Source organism: Eschrichtius robustus, chromosome 17 (genome assembly GCF_028021215.1).
Source record: "Eschrichtius robustus isolate mEscRob2 chromosome 17, mEscRob2.pri, whole genome shotgun sequence".
Lineage (NCBI taxonomy): Eukaryota > Metazoa > Chordata > Mammalia > Artiodactyla > Eschrichtiidae > Eschrichtius > Eschrichtius robustus.
Genome location: NC_090840.1, coordinates 67,911,423 through 67,931,324, shown reverse-complemented (window position 1 = coordinate 67,931,324; position 19,902 = coordinate 67,911,423). Strand labels below are relative to the sequence as shown.

Sequence of the window (19,902 nt, the reverse complement as noted above, 5' to 3'; positions counted from 1 at the left end):
TGAAGCTGGCTGGAAAACATAACCCGGGACTACACAAAGATATCTTCCTGAGATGGCATTAACATTGGGGAGTATTTCTAGCATATTACCCATTACCCAAGACAAGGACTGAAATCCAATGCAAAGAATCTGCTACAACCTACTACACAGACATTCCAATTAAGGATTTCAAAAGAAATTTAAGCTACAGAAACAACTATATCAGTTTTCATGGCAAAAAGAAAACAAAACAACAGCTACAGTTTTTTGTTATTGTAAGTCATATTACAGTAGTACGAAGCGTGGGGACACAATTTAATGATAATTTTAATTTGTCAATGACTTTTTAAAATAATTCTTTGTGTTTGACTGGCAAATGATTTTATCCTGACTACAATGAATTCCAGAAATAGGGACACGAAAAGTGTTAGTCTACGGAAAGCCTTTTCCAATAGGTGCTACTCTTTCAAGGTGCTTAAATCTACATCTTATATTTCCCTCTAAAAAGCTACATCTGGCATTTGAATAATTTAAAGGAGGTGGGAGAGAAAGACACCCATTTAAATGGCGAAAACAGGCAGACACAGCATGAGCCAACCCTTCACAAGTGTGCTAGAAGTCAGACTGCGTGGAAATCATTCTTACAGATGAAAGCATCACCCTGGTTACATGGCAAGGGCAGAAAACCTTGGTTTAATTTAGAACAATGTGATTAAATACATATTCAAAAATTCTATGCTCCTCCCTTCAAATGTACAGCTTAGTCCCCCTCTACTTGAGCATGGGCAGGGCTTAGTGACTCCCTCCTAATAAAAAGAATATGATGAAAGCACAGCTGTGACTTCTGGGACTAGTTACAGAAGGTACTGTGGACTCATCCCTGCTCTCTGGCAGGGATTACTGGCTCTGAGGAAAGTGGCCGCCATGCTGTGAGAACATCCAAAGCATCCCTATGGAGAGCCTCATCCTTCTCATGCAAATATAAGCAGAGTAGTCAGGGAGGGCCTGAGACCCTGCTAATCATTCTTGATAGTGAGTGAGCCAGCCATCCTGGAAGTAGATCTGCCAGCCCCATTTGAGCCTCCAGATAACTGTAGCCCTGACTGACATCTTAACTGCAACCTCATGAGAGACCCTGAGCCAGAAGCACCCAGCTAAACTACTCCTGAATCCCAGACCCATTAAAATCCATGATTATATATGTTTTGTTGTTTTAAGCTTCTAAGTTTTAGAGTAATTTGTTCTTAGTAATAGATCAATACATAGGGCTTCTTTCTGCAGCCATGGTAAATGCAAAGGGTCACTCTGTAACAGGAAAAAAAAAAAACAACCTACAAAATAAAAGATGGTACAAAGAGATAAAGAGAAAGAGCATTCATTGTCAATGCCTTAAGGTCACTACACATTAGGAAAACACAATCCATCAAACCTTCAGAGAAAGGTCTTGTTCCAAAGGACATTCAAATTGGACTTTACCGGATAATTAATGGGTGGGAAAAGAGAAAACTCTTTATTTCTCTGGAATTCATCTCTCAGGATATGAGAGGGAGGGGATAGGAAAGCAAGAGAGGAAGAAGGCAAACATGTATTTCAGTAGATTTCTATCAGCAATGAAAAGACGATGTCTCATGCAACTGAGTATCAACCATAATACAACATCACAGGGAAGACTTGTAAATATTTAAGCATCAACCAGTAACTTATTATGAGAGCTCTACTGGCCCTCTATCTTTCATCAAGTTGATCTGTCCCATAAAGAGAATTTTTCCAGGAATAAACCAGGATACAAGGGACATTAAGAAGTTTCACAGATGCTTACCACTGAGGCATTCCTGGCTCACAACTACTACGCTTCATTTCTGAATTTGTGACCAAAGTTTTCTGCCAAATGTATCGTCTATGCCAACAGCTCTTTTCAGCCACAGGAATTGAACATAAGAACCCTACTTCTCTCTCCCAGCTTTGAATCCACTGGGGACCTAGCTTCTTCTCTAGACTTCTCAGCCTGTGGATTCACAGTAAACTGTGGCGCGAGCATAAGGGACTCAGTGTTAGCTTTAGTGTGTGTGCAGCATCTGCTGCCCTGACAACCACTTCTCTGCCTCTGAAAGGTGGTGTCACTGACTTAACGGCAACCAGAAGATGGCCGATCCCCTTTCTATCTGTGTCTGCTTCGGGGAGTTCAGTTGTGTTTCATCTTATCCTTCTCCCATCCCCCTTTTCTCATTTTCTGAAACAAAGACCATCTTTTTCAAGTTAACCACAGAACCCGACTGATAAAAATTGACCTTTAAATATTGTCTTTCTTTACATTCAGTCATTAGAAATTTGGTCTTCGGTGGCAGGGAAAGCTCAAGGAGAGGCATTTTCCGACTTCAAAAGTCACTCAGGGATTTTATCCTCAAAGAACAATAACAAATTAATCCTGGGAGCCAACAGAGGGTAGAAACTGCCCTAGCATCAAGCTTTTAGACAAACGTGATATTTTCTCTTGATTAAAATGACATTCCAATATTAATATTTTTTAATCCTCAATAATAATATTGGAGTGACTAGAGCTCTTACATCCAAAAGATTTGATCCCACAGAGCAGACGTAAAGTGCTCATGAAATTTATAGAAACCAATGGAGTCCAGCAAAGGGAAAGTCTTTGCAATGATAACTTCCAGTCATTTCCAGTAAACTTTTTCCAGGTGCTGGCATAGGAAAAGACATGACCCCCGTCTAGTAGGAAAAAAGACATAATGAAAAATCAAGAGATGTGTTAACCAAAAAACATGTGCCTGAAAAAGTAGGAGAAGGTAATTTACATTTATTTGCATAATGCCAATGATATACTTGCTATCTTAATAGATCTTCACTGTGAACACAATAGAGACAAATGCAGAGACATAAGTAATTGATAAAGCTCAACTATATCATCTTGAATTTGGAGCTGTTGCATTTTAATAATTCTTAAATACAAGTACATTTTGATTTCTTCATTATGTTTCCATTGTAGTTATGCTGGAAATCTGTATATTGGAATAAAGTATTTGACCATAAATTACTCTCCTTTTATTTCTTTATATTACACAGTAGGACACTCTATTTTTTAAAAATTATGTGTGAAGGCAGGTAATATTTATTATCTATAAGTTTCAGTTTAGAACAGTAACAGAAATGTTGCAAATTATTTGTTATAAATAGGAGACAATATGTTTGCTAGGGTTGAGAATCATGGCTTTATAGGTTTCAAGTCCCTTCCCACCTCAGGATCTTTGCACATGCTATTGTTGTCTTTGCCTAGAATGCTCTCTTCTGACTTTCTTTCTTACTGATATGGCAAACTTCTAAACTTTCAGGTCTCGGTTAAAACAGCACTGACTCAGCAAGTAAGTCAGAGTCCCCTCTTCCATGTTCATAGAGCAACCTACATTTTTTTATAACACATAAAAACTGAAATTAAGCTATTCATGTATTTTTTTTGTTTAATATCTGTCTCTATGCTAAGTACATAAAAGGCAAGAGCTGTATCCCCTGTTTACCACTATGCTGTTAACACCCAACACCAGGCCTGACATGTAGTAGATGCTCAGTAAATGCTGGTTAAATGAATGAATGAAGATTCAGAAAGATTAAGCAGCCAAGATTACATAGCTAGTATGTGGCAAAGTTAGGATCCTAACCCATATGTGATTGATGCCCCAAACTGCATTCTTTCCATCCCATCATGCTATTTCCAGCTAAAGCAGCATCACACATAGTAAGGTGAAAACGGTTTCTCTTCTAAAATATCAGAAGTGAAACAAGATTAAATTACTTTGTTCCAGGTTTCTCCCTATTTGCCCCCAGGCTGAGATACTATAATAGAAGTATAACTTCTATACATGCATCTTAAATTGCCAGATCCATGACCAATTTCCCTATAGGTTACTGCCCTACTGGGCCTATGCTAAAATCTAGAAGAATTGTCAAGTGCCAAAATGTATAACCATAAGAAATGTTTTTATCAGGGACTTCCCTGGTGTCCCAGTGGTGAAGAATCCACCTGCCAATGCAGGGGACACAGGTTTGAGCTCTGGTCCGGGAAGATCCCACAGGCCGTGGAGCAACTAAGCCCATGAGCCACAACTACTGAAGTCTGTGCGCCTAGAGCCCGTGCTCTGCAACAAGAGAAGCCACTGCAATGAGAAGCCCGCGCACTGCAACGAAGAGTAGCCCCTCCTCGCCGCAACTAGAGAAAGCCCGCGTGTAGCAACGAAGACCCAACGCAGCCAAAAATAATAAATTTAAAAAAAATGTCTTTATCATGTTCATAGGTACCCAAAACAGGCTTTGACTTCTAAAAGCTGGTCATCTGCCGGGTCACGGATGCCCCAAGGCTATCCAAACACCAGCAGAAGAGAGTGCATTAAGAAGCTTGTAAATAGTACAACTATAACCCACTAAAACACTCCGGTTAGTCTAGCAGTTCACATGCTATGAACTGTGGATATTAGGAGCCATAATGAAACAGGGTTCACCAAACCCTGCACAGTGCTGGCCTCCTCTGTGAAACCCCCACCAAGCAATGAATTTAAAGGTGACAAAAGGTCAGAGGTGAGCAAGCACAGATATTCTGGAATCATACACATCTGGATTTAAATTCTGGTCCCCTGCTGTTCAGCTGTGTGGCCTTTGTGACAATTGACCATCTGGCTGAGCCTCAGTTTCCTCACCTAAAAATGGGGCTAATACGGATCTCATAAAAGTTTTATGAGCGTTAATAATGTACTAAGCAACTGCTGGTTTATTAAGTAATTGCTTAATAAATGATAGTACCATTTCTTATCAAAGGCCACAGTGCTGTCTTCCTCTAAATTCTGACAGCATGTACTTTCCACATAACTTGCTTAGCAGTTGCCATCTCCCTACTTGTACATTCAGTGATATATCATATTCTTTCCTTATCCAAACCGTGTCTTCTATTTTATCCAAATGAGACTATATATATGGGACCGAGCACAATATTGGCAGATGCATTTGGCGCCTAACATAATAAGCAAAAGCCATAAATCATAGTATTATCTCACACACTGCCCAGCCAAGAGCCTTACATAAACCTTGAATTTCATAAATATTTGTTGATTTATTATAGAAAATAAACCAGCTATGAATTCCAGCTGTTATGGATATACAATCTAAACATGAAAATCTTTAGTTGGATGGTTCCTCTGATCCAATATATTTTGGAGAATCATGGAAACTGAAGGAGTTGCATGAAGACTGAAATCAGGAAAATCTCCCAGTTCTTTTCAGATAAATAAATAAACTGAATTTTGTGGACTCTAGACCAACTAAGCTACTGTTGTCTGGGTTCATAGATGGTTCAAGATATCAGTGTGGATAATGAACATTTAAATAAATGGAATAAGGAAATAAACAGATTAGTCATCTGGGAATGACATGCAGAGATCAGAATTAGAAATTGAGTTGTCAAGAGGATCTAGTTAGAATCACACAAGGCTGATTGGAGAGTGAGTTAAGGTCAGAATAGTTAGGACTCAATTGTCACAGTTCAGGGAACAACAGAGGAACAAGAGAGGAACCTCAGAGCTGATCCCACCCATTTTTCTAAATTTTGGAAGCCAGGCTATAGAGCCATTTACCTGAAGATGGTGCAGAGTTTAATGGGGAAAGGCAGCAAAAATGTAGTCTAGTCCATGGAGGAATCGCTTTTCTTTGACATGAGTTAACAGTGTAGTATAAGTGAGGAGAGAAAGCAGGCACATCACATTTTGCTTCTGTGATGCAAGTGGAACAAACCCATTCAATTCTGGGTGCCAATAATCAGCCAAGTCTCAGCTGGGTTTAAATTAAGCTTTGGAGGAACAATGTGAGCTGCAGGATCTCTTTGAATCATTAAACTTTGAGGATTCTCTTTCTATTACAACCTATGGCAGAAGACAGCTAAGAGACTGTTCCACACAATCTTATGAAAAACACTTTGTTTAAGTTAAAGGAGAGGGCTTCCCTGGTGGCGCAGTGGTTGGGAATCCGCCTGCCAATGCAGGGGACACGGGTTCGAGCCCCGGTCCGGGAAGATCCCACATGTCGCAGAGCGGCTAGGCCTGTGAGCCACAACTACTGAGCCTGCGTGTCTGGAGCCTGTGCTCCGCAACGGGAGAGGCCGCGACAGTGAGAGGCCCGCGCACCGCGATGAAGAGTGGCCCCCGCTCGCTGCATCTGGAGAAAGCCCTTGCACAGAAACGAAGACCCAACACAGCCAAAAATAAATAAATAAAATAAATAAATTAAGTTAAAGGAGACAAAGGGTTAATGAGAGCGAGGAAGACAATCAGATGGAGTGAAAATCCAGTCTTCTGTTAGGTAATAAGGAAAGTCATGAATGGTCATCTACTTCACCGAGCTAATGTGGAAGGAATATTTGTAATTTCTATTCTCTAAAAATGCATATTCTTTGGACACTTCAATGATAAGAATGGCGTTAATCAAAGATCTTGAACTAGAACAGTGTATTTCAAACTGAGCTCACAAAATCCAAAGGTGCCCCTTAGTCTTTTTTTTTTTAAATTTTATATCGGAATATAGTTGATATACAATGTTGTATTAGTTTCAGGTGCAAAGCAAAGTGACTGTTATACATATACATATATCTCTTCTTTTTCAGATTCTTTTCCCATATAGGTTGTTACAGAGTATTGAACAGAATTCCCCATGCTGCCCCTCAGCCTTTTAACAAAAGAAAACAGGAAACAATAGTAAGGGAAAGTATTATTTCTATTTGCCTCAGTTATACAGGTTTGAATGCACACACATGCACATGCATACTGCATCATGATGTAAAATGTATTTCTTCTTGTTCATTATGTTTTAAGAAGTTTGAAAAACTTTTGAAAAATTAGAATAGAGAAATCAGATGGAGTACTTCTGGTGAAAAATTAGCCAAATCAATAGAGTCATGAATTTTTTTTTTTATGAAGACTCAGCAGAAAGTGAGGTTCCCCTCAATGCTATGCCAGAGTCTCAACATCCATATTTCTTTCAGTCTTACTTTTGTAGCTTATTATTTGTCTGAGTACACTGCCTAGTAATAGTACTTATTTTTACTCATTATAATAAAGTGTCCTTTTAAAATTGTATTCTACAGTATAGTGATAATCATATTTTATACAGAAAAAAAATCAAACATGATCTCTGGTTTTTATTTCCAGTCCTGACATTGGCTGACTTCTAGCCTCTTTGGGCCTCGATAACTTTATAAGCTTCTTTTTTATATAAAATGAGAGGGTCAGGAGAAAAGATGGCTGAAGTTTCTTCAGTTTTAAAATTCTATTGTTTTGATTTAGTGGAAAGGCAGACATTTTTCTGTATCAATCTTTTCTGGGTTTTTGGACCACAAGGCTAATATCAAAACATGAATCACTTTGCTGTATACCTGAAACTAACACAGCATGGTAAATCAACTATACTTCAATAAACATTTTTTTTTTTTAATTATTGTTCTCCTTGCAACCATGAATCCCAGTTGCAACAGGATTGAAATACTTTGCTGGGAATGAAAAGTCCCCTGGGCGCTGGCCTATAAACCCCCACCTTAAATCCCAAAGCACACCCTCCCAGTTGGTGATCAACCAAAATCACCTTCCCTCATGCTCAAAGGGCATTTCTCACTTTCTCTTACTGTCATCCTACCTGTGTTTGTGAAATACAGGATTTTGCTTATCTACTATACTCTTTCAGAATATATACATACATGTATGTCAGAAAATTATATCACGGAAATTCATATTTCAAGGGCTGTCTGGACCACTGTTTGAGGACCCTTGGCTGATTTTTCTCTGATCTAAGCATTCAAGTGTTCTTGCAGAGCAGGAAAGACTCAGTCTGGCAGGAACGAGGACAGGACTTCCAAAAAGAACAAAGACAACTTGTGACTTGCCGAGAGTGACTCAGGCGCTGGCTCTGTGCTCCCTGAGTCACAGTTGATCCATCACTGACCCCATTAGAGGGTGTCCTGTTGACAGAGGTGGCCACATTCCTGGCTGCCAGATCGTTGGTACACTGCGAGGAAATTATATCCTTCTCTACATCTGCCGATTTAGTGCCCTGGCGCAGGAAAACCCTTTAGAAAGGAAAATCAGAACTGGGTTGCAATCAAAGCAACAATTATCTGGTGAGGACCTATTATTGCAATGCAGTTCAGACCTGAGCCCTGCTTTCTGCCATCATGCTGTTCATTAACACGTGATGACTGCTAAAATGGGTGGGAGAGACGGTCAGAGCATCAGGTATTCAGGGGGTGGAGACATCTGTTGGTCTAGAACAATCAACAAAAACTTCATGCATGAGACAGGGGTTAAGCTGAGCCTTGAACTAAGAGTAAGATGCACATAAGGCAGGGAAAGGAAAGGACATTTCCAAAGGGGGAAGAACAAAGTGTCCAAAAGTGCAAAGGCAGAAATGCACATGGCCTGTTGGCATGGATCAAGAATAAACATGAGGTATTATCTTGGTAATCTGCATTTTACATCTCAAATTTGATCAAAGGAGTATATCCTACCCATCTCATTAAAGCAATATGACTCACAAGAGCAGATAGGTACTAGTTAGCTTTTCTCCTAATCTACATTCCATAAAATTGTGTCCTAGAAAATACTTTTATTGGTTATCTCTTTTCCTATCACTTTCTTTGTGGCTGATATGTAACCCCATTTCCCCACATCTCTTTGATCTGATCTGCTTCTGGAGTGGGAGATCTTGGCCAATTACAAAATTGGGTGAAAATCAATCGAAAGAGTACATTACTGTATTGCACAATACTGCTAAGACCTGTAAAGGGTAGAAGAAAAGGCTAAGTAGGATCTCTATTTGAAAGAAACTTTAGTAGGAAAGATGAAACATTGGCCCATGCAACTATTAAATAAAATACTGCCTCATGTTATAGGAAGATGAGCCACAAACAGTATTTAATTTGAAGTTTAGAATTGGCATGGTCTACATAAGCACATGTAAATCATATGTTGATATGACTCATGCCTTACCTCAAGGCTGCTACTGACCGTTGCCTGGTATGGGCACTGTACAAAAAAAGTACCAGACCTAGGAAGTGAGCTCTCTACTTGCCATGACACATGTGGACAAAGAATGCTGCTTGCCATATCAGCAAACAAAAGATATTGTGTCCATCAAGCCAGCAGCCACTACGGCTGTCCCCAGCAGTGCACCCTGAGGAGATTCAGGATGGAAAAGAACAGAATACTGGCTCTAGGTAGTTAAGGTTCGTATCAAAGGAATCATTTCAATAAGCCCAGACTCTTGCATCTTCCCATTCATAGAAAAGTGCTAAATTCATTAATTTGAGATGCCTGTTTTTCTTTAATTAACAGTTCTCTTCTGATGTTCCCACTACCTGGTTTTTGTTGCAAAACTCCTACAAATCCAGGTCCTCTTTCACCTCTTTGGAGCAGTTCCTCAGACCCATCTCAGAGGCTGCGTCCCAGGCTTAAGTCCTCAGTGAATCCGCCAAATAAAACATAATTCTCAACTTTTAGGTTGTGTGTTTGTTTGTTTTTTTCAGTTGACACATATGTTTGATGCTACATCTGTCCAGAGGGGTGTATCATTTTGTAATTCTACCTGGATGGGCATATTTTTTTAATTCATCCATCTAGAGGGGACCTCTTTCTCTCATTAGCTCAAAAGCCTTTTAGAGGTGAATTGGGGTTTCTGATCCTCCTTTTGCATACAAGCAGACGTGGCTCTTAATAAACGTTTTGTAGATTACTCAGTCTTCTCAGTATTGGGGATTAATAAATAAGAAGCTGAAGAATAGATGGAAGAGAATTAATTTAGGTCCATTATTTGGAACTTTATCATTGCATAAGCACCACTGTTACACTCTGTTTCAGCGCACTCAGTGAGAGGAGTGGTCCAGCTTACCTCGTTCTCCTGGGGTCCCTGGCACACCTGCATTTCCTGGGAAGCCTGGGGCACCTGGGGGTCCTTGTTCACCAGGGGTTCCAGGTGAGCCTGGTCTCCCAGGCTCTCCAGGAGGCCCTTGGATGGTCCGGATTGATGTTGACTGGCTGGGAATCTGGTTGAGGATGGCTGTGTACCTGGCCATATGACCTGAGACACGAAGGACAAAGAAGCATTCGATGAACTGTCACACATAGAAAGGGAGAACTGAAGGTATTATTTGTCAAGGTTCCAAACAATTCTGTTAGACACCCACCAATAGGAAGAAGCACATCTCTCTGAAATAAGTTGATTTCCAACTGAAAAATTTTTGCATTTTACTTTGGATGATATTAACAGCTGGATTGTATTCAAGTCGCATCTCATGTGTTTGGAATTCCACAGCTCACGTCAGCATCTCAGTAAACATCTCTGACCAGAAATCATAAATTTTTTCTTCACCGCCAACATTTATCTGACCCCTAAATCCTCACCCAGCTGCCCCTTTTCCTCAGCGATTTCCACCCGAGTAATATGTCTTTTTTCCAACCCACAAAGCCTGTTCCACCCTCTTGCTCAGAAATCCCCAGACAAGTGCTCTGTTTCAACTCATTTCTTCATTGCCAAGCCTTTTTGCAGAAACCTTTACTTGAGTCCCAGCTGCAGAAACTCTGAGTAGCTTTATTTTTAAAAAAAATCTGGCTCTCTCTCCCACAATCCCTTAACTCAGTTGTGCCTGGAAGAATGTATTTTAATAATTAGAAGTATAGATTGAGAAAGTATTTGATACCATAATGCCCCATTTTTTAGCATCATCAGGAGATAACATTTTCCCAAAGAAGTGAACTTTCCAGGTGACTGTCATTTATTCCTTTTTAAACATTCAACCCTAAATAAAGAATAGTAACCATTTTTAGAGGGATGATTTCTAAGATATAGTCAATGCATTCTTAAGCACAGGACCATTACTGTAACTAGGGCTGGCTTCCTGATGACTCAGGAGCCATTAGTAGCCATGTTCATGAATGTCTGGGTGGGATCAGACATGTCCACATCTGCTTTTTCAGCTTCCTCCTTTGATAAAAGGGCCATCCTTTATTATCGATACTTCTCTAGCTGTCATCACCTCAGCCTCACACAGCTTCCCACATAACCTTCCCTAGCATAATTCAGATCTGGACTAAAAACCAGGTAACTGAGCATGTGAGGAATTATATACTAAATGATAATCAAGTTCTGAGGTGAAGCCTAAGGAAGGAAATAAGAAGCCCAGAGAAACGTGAAGTGGTGTGTGGACAGATGGTTGAGGTGCCAGAAATACAGCTTCTGGGTGGGTTGGGTTTTGCTCATAGAGTGGCATACAATCTCTTCTATTTTTTTCCTCTGACCATGACATTGACAGGCAGGGCCTTCCTATTTTACAGACCTGTTTCAGCTCTTGTATAACCCCTGCTGGCTTCTATTTCCTAGAAGTTATTCACAAGAATCTGAGAATTCCTGAGGGGAAAAACTGGATTTTGTACTCTCAATTTTTAGGGCATGTTTCAAATAATCACATATTTATATAAGATTTTTATTCTACAGTGGAATAAGTTAGCAACTATTGTGAAATCTTCCTTATATTATGGTCAGTGAGTCATATTAGGATTTAACCCTTAGGTTTCCTTAAAATCATTACCCACCCATTTACAGTGGATACTTGAAATGAGAAACTTACAAAATAATCCAAGGTACAGGTTAGCTTTGGACATATTCTACTTAATGTTGTTTCCCTTTTATAATTAATTGTATTTTCAGAGATCCTATTTTGGCATTAAACTTAAGTAGTTTCATTTAACTGATAAATTCCCTCTTTCACAACCACTAGTTTGGGCAATATAATACAAAATGAAATAAAGTTAAAATATAGGGAGCATTACTACTACATCTGAAGATAGTAGCTTTGTATTCAGTTTGCCCTAAGATTTACGTCTTAATGAAAACTCTTCCAAGCCCCTGTAGACCTTCACTCCATGCTTTCTGCAGGGTGAGATCTGGGTTTATCTACTGCAGATGGAATTTTGGACCCAGCCAATAGCACCTTCTTGGACACTTGCAAAACTCCCAAACTTCCCGGGTTAAAAAAATATAACCTCAAAGCTGTTAAGGCAGCCGCTTAGGTAATGTCGGCCTTGGAGATGGTGGATGCTACAGAACCGGGGGGGCTTGACAGCAGAGCCAGGCCAGAGCTGTCTGGGTTTGAGAGGAATATTTCATCTCCATGTGGCCTCAGATCTTTGTGGAACTAACCAAATGACTGGCAGAGAGAAGGGCCCACTCTAGTAACCCTCTGGTTAGATTACTGAGAGAAAATATAAAGTCAGTGGGCAGGGGAGAAATGCACAGATGCGTGGGTATGTAAGTGAATGAGCATGAATCCGTAACTGAAATACCGGCCTGTGGGAAAGTTCAAGTTTAAAATGAAGAAATGGTGGGCTTCCCTGGTGGTGCAGTGGTTGAGAGTCTGCCTGCCAATGCAGGGGACACGGGTTCGAGCCCTGGTCTGGGAAGATCCCACATGCCGCGGAGCAACTAGGCCCGTGAGCCACAATTACTGAGCCTGCGCGTCTGGAGCCTGTGCTCCACAACAAGAGAGGCCGCGACAGTGAGAGGCCCCCGCACAGGAATGAAGAGTGGCCCTGCTCGCCGCAACTAGAGAAAGCCCTCGCACAGAAACGAAGATCCAACACAGCTAAAAATAAATAAATAAATAAATGAATTTATTTAAAAAAAAAAAAAAATGAAGAAATGGGACAGGTGTGACGTAAAGTGTGTTCCAGTGTAATTTTTGGCATGGAGCTCAAGTATCATGTCAAATGTTCACATGAAGCCTGTCCCCATGTGTGCATGTATGTTTGTGTGTCTGCATTATTTTTGGTATAAATCTTAAAGAATAAAGGGAAGGGCCTTGGGCTAACCAAAAGAAATGGGTAAGAAAGAGATATGGATTTAAATCTAGTGGCTTGAAGGTAGCTTCTGATGCCTTAGTTTGGCAGTTTTCAAGTGCTGAGGACCTGAGAAAAAAATCTATCCATTTGGAGAGATGAAGAAGAAATAAAAGATTTGATATGGGTAGTCAAGTTAAACCTATATGGGCAAACAGAGAGTTTTTGGAAAAACAACAGAGAGGAATTTGGCCTCTGCACCATCGATGCAGAACTCTAGGGTAATATGTAATGATCACTTAGATGGGTTAGTGATGGCCATCTGTAAAGCTTATGTTTCTGCAACAAGACAAAGCTTAGTCTTTACACTTGTGCGAAAGGCAAATTCCCATTTGGACAAGTAATAGAAAACATCTGTGACTATAATGCACTTACTTTGGATCAGCTGTTCGCACACCTGATGTGCCACTGCTCTCACCATGGCTTGAGACTGTAGGTCACCCTGGATGAGAAAAAAGCAGACTGCTGACTCTCAGCCTCAAACCCAGCCAATGGCAGGACTTCCAGGATGGAAATGGGACTTGACCCATTGTTCCCAACCTGGGCTCTTTGGCTCCTAGCAACTGGTAGGATTGACCACCATGGTGCACACGGAGGAGGTATAAGCAATCGGACACTCATGGTACAAGGTTCCTGAGAGCCTTTATTAAATTAAAAAGTTCAAGTGTTTCTGGCCCCAGATACCAAAAAATTTAATAGTTTTGTAATAAACCCATACATATTTAATGCCTTATTTATCGCTCTTTAGAGCTTGTAAAATACAGCAATTTCTCAACCACTGGCTTACTTAATACTGATAGCAACTCAGAGGAAAGATGTTAAATCCATCTTACAGATGAACAGAGTTAAACATACTGCCCAAATTTTCACAGAGGTAACTGGATGAGTCCAAGGTCACTGCTGTTTCTACTAGAGCCGACAGCACAATTATATGAGCAGTGGCACAATTTCTCAAAGGAGATAGAAGGCCCCTAAAATAAACTGATTTAAGTTTCACAGCCAGTTCTTTGATTCCATGCTGCCTTTGTCTTCCTTGGTTCCCATATTGGAAATACACAAGCCTCGATCTACCGCTTGGCATTTTGAATAGAGCTTTTACTTTTCTGAAGCCTTTTCACACCCATTATATAATGTCTTCATTAAATCCACTTTGTGAGTTAGATGAGTTTGATTCTCTCCATTTTAGCCTTAAAGAAATGGCCCAAGGTCATCTAGCTGGATAGTAGCAGATCTGCAACTAGAAGCCAGCACTCCTGACTTCTAGCCCACAGGGTGCTTTCCACTTGAAAATGTGCTCACAGTCAAGCCAGTTGAGGAGAGGGGGAAGAGGAGGAGTGGTATTAGAGCAATGAGTAATCATGATAGTAAATGGTTATCCTTTATCAGGCTTATGCAACATAAGGTGTACAGTCAGCTGCAGCTGGTCAACAGTCCAGAGGATACTTACTCGTTCTCCTCTTTCTCCCTTTACTCCAGGGACACCCTGTAAAATTTTAAATTGTCAAATTACTTGTGACACTGCACTCAGCCAAGCATGATAGTGTATCTTTTCTTATTGTGTCAACATTTTTTATTAGCTCTCATAATTCTACAGCAAAAATAGGTACACAGCAACAGGGTTAAACAAACAGCAACTAGTAATCTCATCAAGCAGAGATAGCTCTTTTAAACATTTTACTCCTCCAGCCTTTGAATGCACAGACACAATATGTTTGAATACAAAATTGGGATCATGCAGCAATACTGCTTTGTAACATAGTGTCACTTGAGTAAGTCATTCACATCTTTTCGCACAAAACACCACCCTCTGAATTGTACTTTACTGATGCTGCATAATTGGTTTCACAAATCTCTGCTGAAAAGATAAACTGTTTTAATTTTTGAAAGAATATCTCTCACAGAAAGGAAAACATCTTCCAACTTAAGAGTTCAAGTAAAAGATGAAATCAGTGAAATCCCACATCCTCACCCTGTTTTCCATCCAGAATAACAGCAAACAATTCTTTCTCCCTGAGTCTCCCTGATAATACGAGCTTGTATTAACACGAATTCTCAGCTGAATCATTATTTTGTTTTGTGGCTTAGCTACTCTTTGATCCATAGGAAACTTTATCATATCTGTAAAAACTTTTACTGATACAACAATGGCGTTTTTAGTGTTTCTGCAATGAAATTACATGTATAATGCAAAACATGTGTCTTCAGAAGAATTTCATCTTTTTGTTTCAACTCCAAGGCAGGGTAATAGATTTATTGAACATCATTTTATAGTCTCTATCAAAAGGATAGTGAGTGCCATTTATAGATGGAATTTGCCACATTGTCAGACTGTTCCCAGTTGTTACTATAATCTCAACAGGTCCCAAATCAAACTCATATCGTCTCCAAAATCTCTATTCAGTTAGTCATCCAAATTCAAAATTCTGGGTTCACCCCACGGTGTGCAGGTAAACTGGCTTTCTGGAAAAAGGAAATGCCCTCACCTGTACCGTTTGCTGTTTTCAGAGGTGTACTTGTACTATGGCTGATTTCAAGTGACAAATGTGCTGTCACTGAAGATGGAATTTCAAAGGGAAGAGAAGCGCAAAATCTACTGTCCCAAGCATGTACAAGCCAGCCCAAGCCCACCACTGGTTATATCTTTTATCCTTCCTTCCCTTGCCTCATTTTTTTTTTGAATTTTATTTTATTTATTTTTTATGCAGCAGGTTCTTATTACTTATCCATTTTATACATATTAGTGTATATATGTCAATCCCAGTCTCCCAACTCATCACATCACCACCGCCCCTGCCACTTTTGCCCCTTGGTGTCCATACATTTGTTCTCTACATCTGTGTCTCAATTTCTGCCCTGCAAACTGGTTCATCTGTATCATTTTTCTAGGTTCCACATATATGCACTAATATACGATATTTGTTTTTCTCTTTCTGACTTACTTCACTCTGTATGACAGTCTCTAGATCCATCCACGTCTCTACAAATGACCCAATTTTGTTCCTTTTTATGGTTGAGTAACATTCCATTGTATATATGTACCACATCTTCTTTAGCCATTCATCTGTCGATGGGCATTTAGGTTGCTTCCATGACCTGGCTATTGTAAATAGTGCTGCAATGAACATTGGGGTGCATGTGTCTTTTTGAATTATGGTTTTTCTCTGGGTATATGCCCAGTAGTGGGATTGCTGGGTCGTATGGTAGTTCTATTTTGAGTTTTTTAAGGAACCTCCATGCTCCTCTCCATAGTGGCTGTATCAATTTACATTCCCACCAACAGTGCAAGAGGGTTCCCTTTTCTCCACACCCTCTCCAGCATTTGTTGTTTGTAGATATTCTGATGCCCATTCTAACTGGTGTGAGGTGATACCTCATTGTAGTTTTGATTTGCATTTCTCTAATAATTAGTGATGTTGAGCAGCTTTTCATGTGCTTCTTGGCCATCTGTATGTCCTCTTTGGAGAAATGTCTATTTAGGTCTTCTGCCCATTTTTGGATTGGATTGTTTTTTTAATATTGAGCTGCATGAGATGTTTATACATTTTGGAGGTTAATCCTTTGTCCGTTGATTTGTCTGCAAATATTTTCTCCCATTCTGAGGGTTGTCTTTTCGTCTTGTTTGTAGTTTCCTTTGCTTTGCAAAAGCTTTTAAGTTTCCTTAGGTCCCATTTGTTTATTTTTGTTTTTATTTCCATTACTCTAGAAGGTGGATGAAAAAGATCTTGCTGTGATTTATGTCAAAGAGTGTTCTTCTTATGTTTTCCTCGAAGAGTTTTATAGTGTCTGGTTTTACATTTAGGTCTCTGTCCCATTTTGAGTTTACTTTGGGTATGGTATTAGGGAGTGTTCTAATTTCATTCTTTTACATGTAACTATCCAGTTTTCCCAGCACCACTTATTGAAGAGACTGTCTTTATTCCATTGTATATCCTTGCCTCCTTTGTCATAGATTAGTTGACCATAGGTGTGTGGGTTTATCTCTGGGCTTTCTATCTTGTGCCATTGATCTATATTTCTGTTTTTGTGCCAGTCCCATATTGTCTTGATTACTGTAGCTTTGTAGTATAGTCTGAAGTCAGGGAGTCTGATTCCTCCAGCTCCGTTTTTTTCCCTGAAGACTGCTTTGGCTATTTGGGGTCTTTTGTGTCTTCATACAAATTTTAAGGGTTTTTGTTCTAGTTCTGTAAAAAATGCCATTGGTAATTTGATAGGGATTGCATTGAATCTGTAGATTGCTTTGGGTAGTATAGTCATTTTCACAGTATTGATTCTTCCAATCCAAGAACATGGTATATCTCTCCATCTGTTTGTGTCATCTTTTCTTTCTTTCATCAGTGTCTTATAGTTTTCTGCATACAGGTCTTTTGTCTCCTTAGGTAGGTTTATTCCTAGTTACTTTATTCTTTTTGTTGCACTGGTAAATGGGAGTGTTTTCCTAATTTCCCTTTCAGATTTTTCATCATTAGTGTATAGGAATGCAAGAGATTTCTGTGCATTAATTTTGTATCCTGCTACTTTACCAAATTCATTGATTAGATCTAGTAGTTTTCTGGTGGCATCTTTAGGATTCTCTATGTATAGTATCATGTCATCTGCAAACAGTGACAGCTTTACTTCTTCTTTTCTGATTTGGATTCCTTTTATTTCTTTTTCTTCTCTGATTGCTGTGGCTAAAACTTCCAAAACTATGTTGAATAATAGTGGTGAGAGTGGGCAACCTTGTCTTGTTCCTGATCTTAGAGGAAATGCTTTCAGTTTTTCACCATTGAGGATGATGTTGGCTGCAGGTTTGTCATATATGGCCTTTATTTTGTTGAGGAAAGTTCCCTCTATGCCTACTTTCTGGAGGGTTTTTATCATAAATGGGTGTTGAATTTTGTCGAAAGCTTTCTCTGCATCTACTGAGATGATCATATGGTTTTTCTCCTTCAATTTGTTAATATGCTGTATCACGTTGATTGATTTGCATATATTGAAGAATCCTTGCATTCCTGGGAAAAACCCCACTAGATCATAGTGTGTGATCCTTTTAACGTGCTGTTGGGTTCTGTTTGCTAGTATTTTGTTGAGGATTTTTGCATCTATGTTCATCAGTGATATTGGCCTGTAGTTTTCTTTCCTTGTGACAACTTTGTCTGGTTTTGGTATCAGAGTGATGGTGGCCTCGTAGAATGAGTTTGGGAGTGTTCCTCCCTCTGCTATATTTTGGAAGAGTTTGAGAAGGACAGGTGTTAGCTCTTCTCTAAATGTTTGATAGAATTCGCCTGTGAAGCCATCTGGTCCTGGGCTTTTGTTTGTTGGAAGAATTTTAATCACAGTTTCAATTTCAGTGCTTGTGATTGGTCTGCTCATATTTCCTATTTCTTCCTTGTTCAGTCTCGGAAGGTTGTGCTTTTCTAAGAATTTGTCCATTTCTTCCAGGTTCATTTTATTCATATAGTTGCCTGTAGTAATCTCTCATGATCCTTTGTATTTTGGCAGTGTTGGTTGTTACTTCTCCTTTTTTCATTTCTAATTCTATTGATTTGAGTCTTCTCCCTTTTTTTCATGATGAGTCTGGCTAATGTTTTATCAATTTTGTTATCTTCTCAAAGAACAAGCTTTTAGTTTTATTGATCTTTGCTATCGTTTCCTTCATTTCTTTTTCATTTATTTCTGATCTGATCTTTATGATTTCTTTCCTCCTGCTAACTTTAGGGTTTTTTTGTTCTTCTTTCTCTAATTGCTTTAGGTGTAAGGTTAGGTTGTTTATTTGAGATGTTTCTTGTTTCTTGAGGTAGGCTTCTATAGCTATAAACTTCCCTCTTAGAACTGCTTTTGCTGCATCTCATAGGTTTTGGATCATTGTGTTTTCATTGTGATTTGTTTCTAGGTATTTTTTGATTTCTTCTTTGATTTCTTCAGTGATCTCTTGGTTATTAAGTAGTGTGTTGTTTACCCTCCATGTGTTTGTATTTCTTACAGATTTTTTCCTGTAATTGATATCTAGTCTCATAGTGTTGTGGTCAGAAAAGATACTTGATACGATTTCAATTTTCTTAAATTTACCAAGGCTTGATTTGTGACCCAAGATATGATCTATCTTGGAGTATGTTCCATGAGAACTTGAGAAGAATGTGTATTCTGTTGTTTTTGGATGGAATGTCCTATAATTAGCAATTAAGTCCATCTTGTTTAATGTATCATTTAAAGCTTGTGTTTCCTTATTTATTTTCATTTTGGATGATCTGTCCATTGGTGAAAGTGGGGTGTTAAAGTCCCCTACTATGATTGTGTTACTGTCGATTTTCCCCTTTATGACTGTTAATATTTGCCTTATGTACTGAGGTGCTCCTATATCGTACATAAATATTTACAATTGTTATATCTTCTTCTTTGATTGATCCCTTGATCATTTTGTAGTGTCCTTCTTTGTCTCTTGTAATAGTCTTTATTTTAAAGTCTATTTTGTCTTATAGGAGAATTGCTACTCCAGTCTGTGTCTTTTGGTTGGAGCATTTAATCCATTCACGTTTAAGGTAATTATTGATATGTATTTTCCTATTACCATTTTCTTAATTGTTATGGCTTTGTTTTTGTAAGTCCTTTTCTTCTCTTTTGTTTTCCACCTAGAGAAGTTCCTTTAGCATTTGTTGTAGCGCTGGTTTGGTGGTGCTGAATTCTCTTAGCTTTTGCTTGTCTGTAAAGCTTTTGATTCCTCCATCAAATCTGAATGAGATCCTTGCCGGGTAGAGTAATCTTGGTTGTAGGTTTTCCCCTTTCATCACTTTAAATATGTCATGCCACTCTCTTCTGGCTTGTAGAGTTTCTGCTGAGAAATCGGCTGTTAACCTTATGGGAGTTCCCTTGTATGTTATTTGTCGTTTTTCCCTTTCTGCTTTCAATAATTTTTCTTTATCTTTAATTTTTGCCAATTTGATTACTATGTGTCTCGGCATGTTTCTCCTTAGGTTTATCCTGCCAGGGACTCTCTGCACTTCCTGGACTTGGGTGGCTA

General features: G+C 39.2%; 1 protein-coding gene across 5 annotated transcripts in view; it reads right to left on the bottom strand.

The window, feature by feature from the left end:
- The window catches only part of COL14A1 (collagen type XIV alpha 1 chain), a 242,711-nt gene that overhangs the window by 15,232 nt on the left and 207,577 nt on the right, over positions 1-19,902 (bottom strand). For all 5 annotated transcript variants that reach the window (XM_068525322.1, XM_068525320.1, XM_068525323.1 and 2 more), the window contains exons 43-45: positions 14,353-14,388; positions 13,281-13,347; positions 9,904-10,092 (exon numbers count right to left, since the gene is read on the bottom strand). In XM_068525322.1, the coding sequence (XP_068381423.1) occupies positions 9,904-10,092; positions 13,281-13,347; positions 14,353-14,388 (292 nt within the window). The remainder of the gene's footprint in view (positions 1-9,903; positions 10,093-13,280; positions 13,348-14,352; positions 14,389-19,902) is intronic.